Source organism: Meriones unguiculatus, chromosome 15 (genome assembly GCF_030254825.1).
Source record: "Meriones unguiculatus strain TT.TT164.6M chromosome 15, Bangor_MerUng_6.1, whole genome shotgun sequence".
Taxonomy (NCBI): domain Eukaryota; kingdom Metazoa; phylum Chordata; class Mammalia; order Rodentia; family Muridae; genus Meriones; species Meriones unguiculatus.
Window position 1 is genome coordinate 22,779,180 of NC_083362.1, and position 15,063 is coordinate 22,794,242.

Below are 15,063 nucleotides of genomic sequence, written 5' to 3' on the forward strand. Positions count from 1 at the left end.
AAGGTTTGGTAATGCCTAGCAGTAGTAAGCCTTAATTTCTTGATGCTAATATTTAACACCTCTACACCTCAATATTATCTTCTCTAAAAATATAACAATTTAAGCAATCATGATCTGTTGTGAAGAGTAAATTAGACCACACTGTACAAAAATATTACAATGAAAAACCCAGAATTTTGTATAATTAATACATTCTATTACTTAGTATTGCTTGGAACATATCTATTATGCCTGACATGGAATCAAGAGGCAAACCTGCTATGTTTACAGTACTTAACAGTGTTCAGTGCTACGTGTCAACTCAAGCAATGCATTCTTTGCTTTCCTTGCAGTCCGTGAGCGAACTGTGAGACTATTCAAAGGAACAGGAGATTATCCCTGGGGATTCCGGATTCAGTTCTCCAAGCCCATCGTGGTAACTGAAGTGGATGCCAGTAAGTGCTCTCCTAAAAAGTTTAATTTGTACCAGAACAGTCCTCTCGACCCTATCAAAATGTACCAAACAACCTACATTCTCACCATCTGATAAAGTGCACACAGGCAGTAGAAACGGCTTCTGAGCCTGTTTACCAAACAATACTGTGAGGTGCTCAGACCATGACCACATATTATTTTAAAGCCCAGGCATTCTGTCTGGATGAACTCCTCTGATAAACACGGCGTCTCTGTTTGTCAGGTCTCTGGGAGCTCTATTTGCCTTGAATTATTTCCATTCTACCTCCTCAGGTATCCTTTTATAATTCTATTCGAAATTAAAATATTACATCATCCATTCCTCCCTTCAACTCCTCCCATACCTACTCAACACTCTCTCGAATTCATGTTCTCTTCTCCTTTAAATGTTATTGCTACAGATATGTTTTTAAATATATAAGCATAACATGCTGCTGATTACATTTTGTGTTGCTTTTCTGCGTGTTTTTAGAACCGACCACTTGGTATTAGATAACAAATTAAGGGTCTCATTTCTGGACTATTTCTCAACAGTCATTAATTGTCTGTCTCTCTTCATCTATGGGTGGGGGCCTTGTGAGATTTCTCTCATCCTTTTTGTGATATTTACTGCAATTGAAATTATTCAGATCTTGTTGAGGCAGCCATATTGTTGAGCTTACTTGTCATATCTAGAAGATACATTCTAATGGCAGACTTCCTTGCTTTCCACCCGTTCTTCTCCAATACTTCCTGAGCCTTGTGTGTAGCACTTATGTCGTAGATGTATCAGGTCAACCTGGGCAAACCATGAGCATTCTTGTTTTAAACCTAAGATGGGTGCAAAGAAGTTAGATATGTATTTCATTAGTGTACATCAATGTTTTAGAAGAATTATTTAAATTTCTTATAATTTCAGAGTAAGAATTGATTAATTCGAATTTATATCTAAAAATTACATATATATAAATTGAATATATATAAATATGAATATATATAAATATATAAATTGAATTTATATATAAAACATGCTTTATTTATTTCACATTAATTATAGAGAGCTGTTCTGGCAAAAGTAGTTCATATTTGCTCTCTCTATATATATTTTATATACATAAAACCTTAGTATTATCCTGTTCATTTTAAAAATGGCTATATTAGGATCAAAGTCAGTGGAAAGCTTACCTAAGTTTTTTACGTGTTATAAACACCAGGACTCAAATCTTAGAATTTCAAGCTATGGAAATACTTCCCTATGACATACCCACTATGAGACACTCCATTAGGATGCAATCAAACACCTGACCCTAAGTGGATTAAACAATGGAGCAGATGAGCTGACTCACAAAGCTGAAGAAGGTTCTGAGCAAGTACAGATGTCTGTTTCAGTGATGTCATCATTTCATCAGTAGCATGACTTGTTTCATTCTTTTCACTGCTGTTACAAGCTTCCACTTGGACCTAAATAATCTCAGCAGCTCTGGCTTTTCTAAGACAAACTACAGAGTCAGAAAAAGAGGACAAAAATGCAACCTCAAATAGCCTCTTGGGGACTGCAGGGAACTGGTTCAGTTAGGTCAAATGAGGTTGTTGGATTGAATTATCAAAAAGCTAAGTCTTTCATGGACCAGAAGACTGAGCCCTTCACCTTGAACAAGTTTTCACAGACTAGAAAACAAAAAGAGATGATCTTGTGAAATGTAGTCCCAGTTCACGACATACTGACACGGTGACACTTGAATGTGAGTTGTCAGTAACAACCACACAAACAATATCACACACTTTATTCAAAAATGAGGCCTTGCGTTTTCTTATCAAGAGCTAGTATATCTACTAGTACTTGGAATATAATCATTTTCTTTTTGAAAAATTTATCATATCCCATGAATCATGGTATATCCCTGTAACCCCTGCACTCTGGACAGTAAGGCAGGAAAAGTTCAAGTTCAAGGCTGACTTAGGCTATATTCTGACCCATGTTTCAAACAAACAAAAATCTTATTATCACATAATTATCTTTGGATCTTTCTTAACCAGATATTGACCTAATATATTTTTAACTGTTGGGAACCTTAAGCACACTGAACATCACATCACCTATTCCTAGACACACAGGTGGATTAATGCTGTCTTCTGGATATGTATATATATATATATATATATATATGCATATAAGTATGCTTATCCTTGGGTGGTGATGACTCATTTCTTTAATCACAGCACTTAAGAGGCAGAGACAGGCGGATCTCTGACATTGCAGTCAGCCTGGTCTATAGAGAGTTCCAGGAGAGCTGGTGTAGACAAAGAAACCCTGTCTTGAAAAAACACAAATTAATTAATTAATTAATTAATTAGTTAAATTAAATGCTTATGGAGTTAGTATAGTAACATCAGTTTATAATCAAATGACTTTCTTTCATATTTTTTACCCGACTTATTTTACCAACATATTTTTCCTCTCTGTGAGATCGAAATGAATACTAATTTTTGTCTTCTTTCTTAGACAATAAAGGACTTTGCTCTTCTGTTTTTCAATTAAAGATCCAGAGCAAACTCATAACCACAGAACTACAAAACAATCTAATACAGTCATCTAAATTTCAGAATACCTTTCTAGTTTGCTTTTCTCCTCTCTCAGCTTGAGACTGTCTCAGGCATCAAGTATATGTTGTCTTGACTATGCTCTATTTCTACTTTCTATTTATTGACACCTCCAATTGGTGCCTTTTCCTCTTGTCTCCTTCAATTTTAGGACAATATTTTTACCTGTGGCTCCTCTCCCCTTCTCATAATTTACAAAATCCTGATAAGTAGAAACAGAGAAAAATTTTAAAGTAACAAATGGAGTTCTTACCATCTGAGACTAGATTGAAATCAAACATCCAATAGCTTAGAGGCAATTGCTGTGTCTGAACAAAGGAAGAGGGTGAGTTAGCAGAGAAGATTCAGACCACGATGCAAGCCCAAAGCTGAGCAAGAAAAGGAGGTAGGAATGGATTGGAGAAGCCTCTTAAACTTAGGGTAATGCTGACACATTCTGAAACAGGCAAAAGTAATCAAATATTTGCCAGAGCTGAACATTCATTGAGGAATTCTGCATTGGTTTTCCATAGCCTGATTCTGTCAATCCTTTCAAGTTCATTTACTGTCTAAAGCAGCCATACAGAACTTGGCCTGATGGAGAAATGTGAAGGGTCTTAAGAATTTGAATGAGGACAGGCTGCATTGTCTTCCTCTGTGGCCTGGTAAGCTGCTTCCCCCTCAGGGGGAGGTGATCAAAGAGCCCCTGCCCCCCTAACTGGGGAATCCACTTGGAGACTGGGTCTTTGGGCTATATCTGAGCCGGGGTTTTGGTCCGTGGTTCTTGGTCTTTGGTTCGTGGGCTCAGTTCTTTTGGCTCTGTTGGTCTCCTTGTGGAGCTCCTGTCCCCTCCCCTTTAGGTCTTTCTATATTTTCCTTCTTTCATAAGATTCACTGCACTATGCTCAAACTTTGGCTATGAGTTTCAGCATCTGCTTCAATGCCCCGATTAGTAGAGTCTTTCAGAGGCCCTCTGTGGTAGGTTCCTGTGCAGCCAGTCCTGATAAGACCTGATAGGCTAGGGTCAGATAGAAGGGGAGGAGGACCTCCCCTATCAGTGGTCTAAGGGAAGGACATAGGGAGAAAAAAGGAGGGTGGGCCTAGGAAGACATGAAGGAGGGGGCCACAGCCAGGATACAAAGTGAATTAATTGTAATAAATAATAAATAACAAATAAGTAAATATAAACAAACAAATAAAAATAACCCTGAATTAGACCAAATTCAAAAGTAATGGAATTGTTTGGCAGGCCGGGGCATGGTCTCTGCACAGTTTTCTTTTCTAGGCTTTACAGTGAGAGAGAGCAACAAGTAGAGCCCCAAGATACACAGGTCAGGAGGTTTGCTGAAAAAGGAGCATAACTGACTTTAATGTTGCAGACAGGGCAGATACAGGTTGCTTACAGCAATGAACTCACTTCTTAGCATCACTTTCTGCATTAGCTACTTTTTTTTTTCTGTGTCAGAATACCAGACAAAAAAACCAAAACAATAAAAAACAAAAAAGAAATTTATTCTAGCTCTTGGACTGCAAGCATATAGCTTTTTGTGGCATGAAAGGCATGGTACAGGCCGGGGTAACAGGAAACAATGATACAGACCATGGCGTCAGGGAGGAACAGTACAGGCCATGGTGTCAGGGAAGGCATGCTGACACAGGCTATGAGGATTGTTCTTGGTTGTCAACTTCACTACTTCTGGAACTAACTAAAACTAAAGAGGCTGGGAATACCAGGGAAGGATTTTCCTTAATGAAATCATTTGAAGTGGGAAGACCCATTTTTAATCCAATACATATCTTTTTCAGTTGGGAAGATCCATCTTTAACCTGGACCACCATTACTTATGGCACCTATATAAAGGATGTGGAAAAAAGAAGTTTGCTGTCTTTGTCTGCTTGCTCTCTTAGAAAGCCCATTTTATCATTGGCATTGGAGGCTACTTTTTTGGTATTCTGGTGTACATTAATGACAGGCTGAGACATCAGCCTCATGGACTAAACAACTACTAAATTTTTAGACCTTTCATTAGTAGTCAGTCATTGTTGGACTAGCTAGAGCAAGTCATTCTTTTAAGTCCCTTTGATAGATCGATCAATAGATAGAAAGAAAGATAGATAGATAGGTAGGTAGATAGGTAGATAGAAAGATAGATAGACAGATGGATAGATAGACACATAGATAGAATTATTCTATAAGTTTTGTTTACCTTGAGAATTCTGATTAATAAAGATTTGGGTATCAGGAATGGTTCTAGAGCAATAGAAGTATAAGGATGATTATAAGTGTCTGCAATGGGCTTTTTGATTTGCCAACACCTACAATTCCACACCCTCTCCAGTTTCTGAAGACTCTCCTAGCAGATGAGAGAGCACTAAAAGTCCATGGTGCGAACTATTTTACAAAAGCGGTAGAATACATTTGATTATCCTGATTCACCAATTGTGAGAAGCAACAGATTTGGTGATTTTGCACACAAAACTTTTGACAATTTGTGAAAATACTTTTTAAAAAAAAAATGATGCTGGTTGGTTGTTCCTAGCATCTCTGGATAAATTGACAAAGGAAAAGAATGTGCTTCATGGGAAAATTAACCAAGTTCTAGTATCTCAGAATACAATGCAGAACAACAATGAATTCAGTGATAAAACTGACAGGCTCCAGATGCACATCAACACTCTAAACTCTTCCAAGCATGCCCTGGAAGAGAATATTTTCTCCAGCGACCGCAAAGTTTGAGAAATCAAACTGAAGCCCTCGTTGTCAGTTTGGCTGAATTACAGTGACATTTCAGTCTGAGCTCTGGAGTATGTTGGTAATTAAAGTAAGGTGACTAACTGGTAAAAAGCAGGATCATGTAACTTGGATGTGTTTGAGGACCCTACTGAAACTGAGAACTTTGGATCCTCACATTCTCAAAAGTTGATTTCCCCTAAGTTGTCTCTCCAGAAGAAGATAGACTCAGCAGAAGATGTGATCCCTTCCCTATTCCCTGATACATTGTGATTTCTGCCTTTGACTGAGACAATTGTTTCTCATTGTTTGTTAAAGCAGCAGTGACTTTCTCTGAAGGAGATGCCAGGCAAGGCAATATAGATGTCCTTCAGGACCACCAATAGTTGCTTCTAGACCTATAAACAGAGAAGCAAAGCAGGCTCCCAGAAGGGAGTTAGAAAGTGTAGTCCATGAGGAGATGTGCTACACTACATAAGAGCTTAATGAGTTTGCTAACCCATTCAAGCAGAAGTCTAGATAACATACAGAGAGAAATGGATTTTAAGGGTGTGAGATAATGATGGATGGAACATAAAACTGGATCAGGCTGGGTTTATTAATCCTCTGGCCCATAGAGTAGAGAATCTAGGTTTACTATAGAAGCTCACACAGTTTTAAAAAAAAATGTGTCAAAGTTTGTTTGAATGGTTGCTTGAAGGATTTGTCAAAAGACGGCCTATAAAAAAGGACTTGGAGATGCCTTCTACATGTTGGCTTAATGTTGATGAAGGAATTTCGGGAATCAGGGAATTTGCAATGTAAGTGCGGGCACACTGTGTGATTCCTAATTCTCTACAATGGGAAAACCCAGAAGACATGGCCTTCACTAATTCTATAAAACACAAAATAATGAGAGGGCACCAGCACATTTGAAAAGCTTTGTTTTCTCCCATTTCTCTGTGCCAGATCTTAGCGTTGGAGACACCTGCTGCTCATTTGGATGAATTAAATGCAATGGTTTAACTGGGTCCATAAATTGCAAGGGCCAATAGTGGCACCACTGAATCACCCAAGGCAAGGCAACTGTAGCTATCATAAATGGGTATCGTGAACAAAACAATGTCCATAATGGCCTAACCTGTAATGGTCAGCACATGCAAAGTGAATTTTATGGTGGTAGGAATCATATAATCCTTTGATACTAGCTAATCAAACATGGTGCTTCCAGGCATGAAATAGATAAGAAGTTTAATGTAATTTTGTTTGGTCTGTATAAGAGGAAACTTTCTCAAACAATTTGAGGGCATGGAGGGAGGCTACATTGGATTGAAGCAAAAGGGAATCTTGGCATGTGGGCTAATTTCCAGACTTAAGCCAATTGGCAGCCCAGAAACTTTTGACTACAGAGACTGCTAGAACTTGACAAGATAACCATGAATTTTACTGTTAGCCTCTCTCTAGTGCTTCCCAGATGGACCTCTGGCCTTTTACAAGGGTAAATGTATACTGGGGGAAAGGAAACAATCGGACTTTCCAGGGTCTATTGGATACTGGTTCTAAATTGATGCTGATTCTCGGAGACCCCAAGAAATATTGTGGCTCTCCAGTTAAAGACGGGGTTATGCATTGCAGTTCAGTATCCAAGTGGGTTCCATAGTAATGGGAAGAGGGACTGTCTCTGACATGAACTGATTGGCCTGCTCTTTGATCACCTCACTCTGATGGGGGAGCAGCCTTACAAGGCCACAGAGGAATACAATGCAGCCACTCCTGATGAGATCTGACGACTAAGATCAGAAGGAACGGAGAGGAAGACCTCCATTATCAGTGGACTTGGGAAGGGGCATGTGTGGAGAAGGGGGAAGGAAGGTAGGATTGGGAGGGGAGGAAGGAGGGGTTTATGGGGGGATAAAAAGTGAATAAAGTGTAATTAATAAAAATTAAAATAAAAATATTTAAAAAAAGAAGGGGCTTATGGAGGTCTGGCGATTGATTAATGGAGTTTAGACTGAAATCTGATCAACAGGAGGTCCCCAAACTTATCTGTAGTTATTACCCCAGTTCCAGATGTAAATATAGTTATACATATACTTAGAAGTTTGTAGAACTCTTAGATTGGTTTTTTGATCTGTACAGTGAGGACTATTATGTTTGGAAAGGCTAAATGGAAGACTTTAGTATTGCTGCTGCCAAAGAAAATAGTGAATGAAAACCAGTATCCCATACCTAGAGGAATTGCAGAAAATAATGCCACAATTAAGGATTTGAAAGATGCAAATCTTTACCACCATTTCCCTTTAATTCTCCTATCTGGCCACAGCAGAATACCGATGGATCATAGAGAATGGCAGGTGACTATTGCAAACTCAGTCAGTTAGAGACTCCAATTGCAGCTGCTATACCAGATGCGATGTCCTTGCTTGAGCAGATTTACTCATCTCTTGGTTCATGGAATGCAGCTATTGATCTAGAAAACACCCCTTTCTTAAAACCTGTCCATAAGGACCACTAGAAGCAATTTGCTTTTCAGTTGGCAAGGCCAGCAGCATACCTTTACAGTTTTACTTCAAAGATATATTAACTCCCCTATGTTGAAAAGTGTAAAATGAGTGCTGGGCTATATAATGTTTATTATTAGCCATATGATTAGCACGCCTGGATTATCTAACCCACTATCACAAATAATAATACACAGACACCTGTTAAATTTATAATTGCCTTATTTGCCTTGGGCTGGGCAGATATTTCACTTATACTGTATCAATATCCTCACCATCCATTTCCTAGCTACCATCCAATGCCATCCACCTTATTCCTTTCTATCTGGACCACCTGCTATCCATAACCCATTGGCACTTGCTTGTATTATTCATCTGGGCCTTTTCATGCCGTTATTAGAGTCCTTCCTTCAGGCCCATGTGATTTTGTCTCCATGCTAATCCATCATGGCATCCTCCTTCCTCCTCTCTTCCAGTCAGTCGATCTGTTTCTCATGATTCCTTGTCCTCAAAAGCCCAGGACCTTTAGCCACACCTACCCCATTCTGCCCTGCCCAGGTATAGGCCTTTAATTAACCAATCAGGTGTAATGTCTTAGGCAAGTTTACAAAACAAGGATAGGTGTAACCAGATCTTGAGGGCCAGCATCAGACCAACCTCCAACACCCCTGCCCTGTGTCTATTCTTTCTACAATCTGTCTCTGTAAAACTCTCCTGGTAAAACTGTCTCCTCCCTTTCTCTTTCTCTACTGCCCCATGGCTTCAACTGCTTCTGTTTATTGCATCAGGCTAATAAAAGATACTTTCACACACTTTGATAACTTGTCAATAATACATGTGTATCAGAGAATGGAGAATAAATCCAGCCAAGGTTCAATGACCTTCTACTTCGAGGAATTTTTTTCAAAATCCAGTGGTGTGGACATGCAGAGATATTCCTTCTAAGATGGAGAATAACTTATTACACGTGGCCCTTCCCATCACCAAGAAAGAAGCACAACATTTTTGTGGGCCTATTTGGGGCCTGGAGATAGTATATATTTTTTCTCACTTGGATGTGTTACTCTGGCCCATATACCAAGTTACTTGAAAATATGCTAAATTTGGGTGGGACCCAGAACAACAAAAGGCTCTTCCATAGGTCCAGTCTGCTATATTCTACCACTTGGACCACAGACCCAATGGCACTTGAGCTGTCAATGGCCGTTAGGGATGCCGTTTGGAACCATTAGGAAGGCCTATGGATGACTCACAAATGAGACATTTCGGATTTGGGAGAAAAGCTCCATCATTACCTGCAGACAACTCTTTTCCCTTTGAGAGAAAGCTATTGGACTGCTGGCTACTGGGTCTTAGTGGAAACTAAACATTTGACAATGAGCCACCAAGTTAGTAACCAACATGACCTGTTCATCATGAGCTGGGTATTATCTGAGTCACAAAGTCATAAAGTAATATGAGCACAGAAACAATCCATTACCAAATGGAATTGTTTTATATGTGATTGGACCCAAGCATGTCCTGAAGGCATAAACAAGTTACATGAAGAAGTTGCCCAAATGCCTATGGTTTCCATTCCTATTATAATGCCATCTGCTGCTGAACACATATGTATACTTTCATTGGGTGTGCCCTATGATCTGTGACTGGGGGAAAAAAGACGAGGGTCAGGGTTACTTATGGTTCTGCACATTAAACAGGCTTCACCCAGAAGTGGAAAGCTGCAAAAATTTAACCCCTTTCTTGGAAAACCCCGAAAGACACCAGCAAATGGGAATCTTTACACTGGGCAGACCTTCAGTCAGTTTGTATGATCCTACATTTTTTTTTTTTGGAAGGAAAAAAAATGGCCAGATGTAGGATTGTTCACTGATTCATGGTCTGTAGCCAGTAGTTTGGCTAGATAGTCAGGGGCTTGGAAAGAGCATGATTAGGAAATTGGTGAGAAATATATCTGGGAAGAAGTTTTTGAGTGATCTCACTTCTACAAATGGGCAGAGGTTGTGGAGATAACTTATGTCCCATGTAACTGCTCATTAAAAGGTAACTTCAGCCAGTGGAAGAGGAGTTCAGTAATCAAGTAGATAGGATGACTGTTCTGTGGAAAGTCGGGCTCTTTCCACAGCCTTCCCTGTCATTGCCCACCCCAAGGGGTCTATGAGCACAGTGGAATGGTGGCACAGATTGACATTATAATGGGCTCAACAAAATATACTGCCACCACCAAAGTTGACATGGCTACAGCTGCTGCTGAGTGCCAGATCTGCTGACATCAGAGACCAACACTGAGCCTCAGATATCGCACCATTTGCCCAAGTGACCTTGTAGTAGAATGACTATATTGGACCACTTCCTCCATGGGAATGGCAACAGTTTGTCCTTATTGGAGTAGATATTTATTCTGGTTATGGATTTGTCTTTCCTGAATGTAATGCTTATGCCAAAACCACCATCTGTGGACTTATGGAATGTCTTATCCACTATTGTGGTATTCTACGCAGTACTGCTTCTGACCAAGAAACTCACTTCATAGTCAGAGAAGTGGGACAGTGTGCCCATGATCATGGAGTCCATTGGCCTTATTATGTTCCCCACTATCCTGAAGCAGCTTCCCTGAGATAAAGATGAAATGGCTTTTTGCAGACATAGTTACAGCACCAATTAGGTGGCAGGAGCATGGGCAGGGTACTCCAGAAGACAGTATATGCTTTGAATAAGCATCCACTATATACTGGATACTCCTATAGCCAGTATCCAGCCGGCCAGGAATCAAGGGGTGAAAGAGGAAATAGTTCCACTCACTATTACTACCAGTGTCTCACTAGGAAGGTTTTTACTTCCTATTCCTGTGACTTTAAGCTCTGCTAGCCTGTTAGCAGAAAAAAAAAAGGCTAGCTTTGGGCCCAGATGGGGGAACACTCCTGGCAGGAAATACAACATTCCATTGAGCTGGAAGCTCAGACTTCCCCCTGGCCACTTCGGGCTTCTGATTCTCAAAAGCCAATAGGCTAAGAAAAGAATAACAGCTTTGGGGGAGAGCTGTATTTGATCTCCTGATTACTGAGAGGAAACTGGACTTTTTTCTCCATAATAGAGGTAAGAAAGATTATGACTGGGGAACAGGAGACCCTTTATGGCATCTCTCTGTGTTACCATGTCCTATGATTAAAGATAATGAGAAACTACAATGGCCTAATCCAGGAAAGATGGCAATGTGCACAGATCCTTCAGGACCCTTCAGCTAAAGAACCAAGGCCTGCTGAAGTGCTTGCTGAAGGTGGAGGAAATACAGAATGGGTAGTAGAAGGAGGTAATTATAATTACCAGCTGGGCACGTGATGGGGTGAAAATGAAGATTATAATTGACATTAGTGTTTCTATGTCATATTTTGTTGAGTTTTTTCACAGATGTTTATGTTTTCTATCCTCAAATCTTTATCATGTAATGTAGCATCAATTAAGAGAGCATCAATAGTTAGCATATTTAAGTTTGAGATACTAAATGAATGTCCCTCAAAGGAAATTGCTACCTATTCTATGTTTTATACATTATATCATGTCAGGCATAATTATGACATGGATAAATATATGATGCATCTGTGATTGTATATGGCATAGTTACATCATGTTAGGCTCATTGTTTTCATTTGGAAATTAAGCATGACATAAGAAGACATGAATATGTGTGAAGCTGACAAGGGGTGGAATTGCCATGGCTATTCTTGCTTGTCAACTTTACTACATCTGGAATTAATTAAAGCCCAAACAGCTGGGTACACCTGTGAGGGATTTTTTTCTTAATTAAATCATTAGAAGTTGGGAGACTCATCTTAGTCTGAATCTTTTGAGGTGGGAAGATCCACCTGTGGTTTGGGTCATACCTTCTGCTTGTAGCCTATGTAGAAAACAGAGAAGGGAGCTTGCTCTTTTTGCTTGTTGCTCTCTCTAGCATATATAAAAATGAACATATATGAATTAAAATATAATAAATTAATATATATTCATTATTATGTATTCAGTACAGTATTGTTTTTCTCTCTTTCCTTACCTCCTTACCTCTCTCCCTTCTTCATTTTATTAAATTTGAGACCCAAACCATGGATGGAATAGAGACTACACATGTTCATCAAATCCCAGTATTCATTCTGTATGTTCTGCTCTTATAGAGAATGCTGACTAATATACAGGCCATGGTAGCAAGGAAGACATGATACTGGCCATGGTGTCAGGGAAAGTGTCATGCAGGCCATGGTGGCAGGAAAGCCATGGTGACAGGAGTATGAGACCAGGGCTCCCTATATCTGGGCAGACCAGGAAGCAATGAGTTGTTGCCTCACTGTTTTGTCTCTCTCCCTCTGTCTCTTTGTCTCTCTGTCTCTCTCTTTCTCTCTCTCTCTCTATCTCTCCCCCGACCTTTTTATTTTTATTCAACTTGAGATCCAAACCAGTGGACAGAATAGTACTACACACATACCTAAACACCAGAGGTGTGTCTCTGTGTGTCTCTACCATCACAGAGTTAATTTCTGATATCTTTTTAACTATTCAGTTGTGATGGTTAACTATATCTTTGTCATTCTAACACAAAACAAATAACACTGTGTGCTCTGCAGGGAACTTTTAATTTAGTGGGCCCGGGGGTGTTTTGCAATAAGAAAGCTGAAGTGTCTTTTCTGTCGCAGAGATGCTACAATACATAGTTAACCCAGAATTTTATTCAACGTAAGAAAGTGCTGCCCTGGCAGGGATTCGCGTAGCTGCTGAGTGTAGTTCTCTCATTTTTTTTTCTTAAATGTATTTCTCAGTGCTGAGAATCCCTCTGAAATCCATTGTCTACTCAAATCTACTAAATGAGGGGTTGGGGGACTTTAAAATTACACACATTTTCAGCCCTTCTGAGAGTCTTATTCATACTATAAAACATTGTTCTGGATGCAGTAGAGAGGCTTAATTATACACTAAAGATGAAAAAGACAAAGAGAAGAGACCTGTAGGTGGGGTGGAAATGATTATCCATAAGTATACAGAGTGTGAGCTTGCTTGGCACTTACACAACTAATTGCCCACACCCAGCTGGCATCTGCATGAACGGTTTCTGTGAAAGCCTGAGTGCATGTGAGATCTGTTGGCATAAACAAAAGAAACAGATGTTTCAACTTTGATAGCAGGCAAACGTGGAAAGAAAACTATACATTTTAAGGCAGGATAAGCAAGGGAGGAAGTGATGAACAAAGCCTGTCTTTCTGAAGCTCCAGAATTTAAAAATGCAACTGTTAGAGCACAAATTTCAAAGGGAAAAGTGCGTGCTCTTTTCTAAGTAGATGATTTTCAGAATCCGCATTATATGTAAATTGAAAGCATGAAGGAACGTCGTACTTAGCTTCTCAAAATAAACTTAGAAGTGTATCTATTTGGAGGGAACTGCAAATTCAGAAAATCGTAGTCCTTTTTCTCCTACTACCTCATACCTTCCTGAGCAATTTATGCTGAATACTTCTGTGCCAAGGCGAGCCACAAATAGGGCAAACATTTGTGTGCTGTATTATCAAGTCGCCTTGAACTATCTTCCTCTTCACTGGAGCCCCTATACTGCAACTCCAGCATTGTTAGTAGGTAGAGGTGGATCTCATAAGATACGTGACAGTCTGGAGTACCACAGCCAGGGCCCACTATTAAAAGTTAAAAGCCAGAAGAATGGCAAGCCATAATAATCCCCTACCAGCAATAATCCCTTACTCAGCATCATAACCAAAAATAAACAGATAACACAGTTTAAGAGGATGTGTATAGATATTTTGCCATGAAGATAGAAAAAATATCAATAAACAAACTAACAGTGTTCAACATCGACACTCAGCTAAGAAAGAAAAAACACAAACTCACTAATTTTGCTCACAATAATGCCTTATAGTCAAAGGCATTACTTTTAATCTACTACCAAGAATAGAAAGGAATATAGAACACCAATGCAAAAATGCAGGAAGAACATCAAGTATAGAATCAAAACAGAACTGTCTTCACAGTGATAGAGCCTTTAAATAAAAGAATATTCGATGTCCCCCTTTGCATTTCTGATTTTGCTGATTTAGATAGCTCATGGCAGCTCAGCATCCAAGTGGGAACCCTAGTAAAGGGAACAGGGACTGTCTCTGACATGAACTCAGTGGCTGGCTCTTTGATCACTGCCGCCTAAGTGGGGAGCAACCTTGCTAGGCCACAGAGGAAGACAATGCAGCCAGGTCTGATGAGACCTGATAGGCTAGGGTCAGATAGAAGGGGAAGAGGACCTCCCTATCAGTGGACTTGGGTAGGAGGAGATGAGGGATGGAGGGTGGGTGGAGTTGGGAGGGAATGAGGAAGGGGGCTACAGCTGGGATACAAAGTGAATAAACTGTAATTAATATAAAAAAATAAATTAAAAATTAAATAAATAACTCCCCCCAAAAGAATATTTTAAAGCAAATTTTACTTAGAAAATCTATTAATAAACATGCACTTGGTTTTAGATTTTGTAGTATTTATTGTGCTACCTAGTGAATCATTTAACATTGATTAGTACAAATTCTCCAATTCTTTCTACTCCCCTTATTCTCCTGAAAGGAGTCCTCATTTTTCTTAATGTCTTAAACAGACTAAGATTAATTATGATATTATTTGAGTTGCTTTTATGTCCTCAATAGAGAACTGTTGATATTCTCATCTTGAGTTTTTTCTTCTGTGTCTTGGTGTCTTTATGTTTCTCTGTATCTCTGACTCTTCCTCTCCCTTCTCTGTGTATTCACATGTGATCATGTGTGTGCATGTGTGTGTGTAATTGTGCAAGTACATAGTGCTCATGAA

General features: G+C 39.4%; 1 protein-coding gene across 1 annotated transcript in view; it reads left to right on the forward strand.

Annotated features, from left to right (window-relative positions):
- The window catches only part of LOC110565081 (uncharacterized), a 121,058-nt gene that overhangs the window by 28,300 nt on the left and 77,695 nt on the right, over window positions 1-15,063 (forward strand). The window contains exon 5 of the mRNA XM_060368273.1: window positions 333-434. Within this exon, the coding sequence (XP_060224256.1) occupies window positions 333-434 (102 nt within the window). The remainder of the gene's footprint in view (window positions 1-332; window positions 435-15,063) is intronic.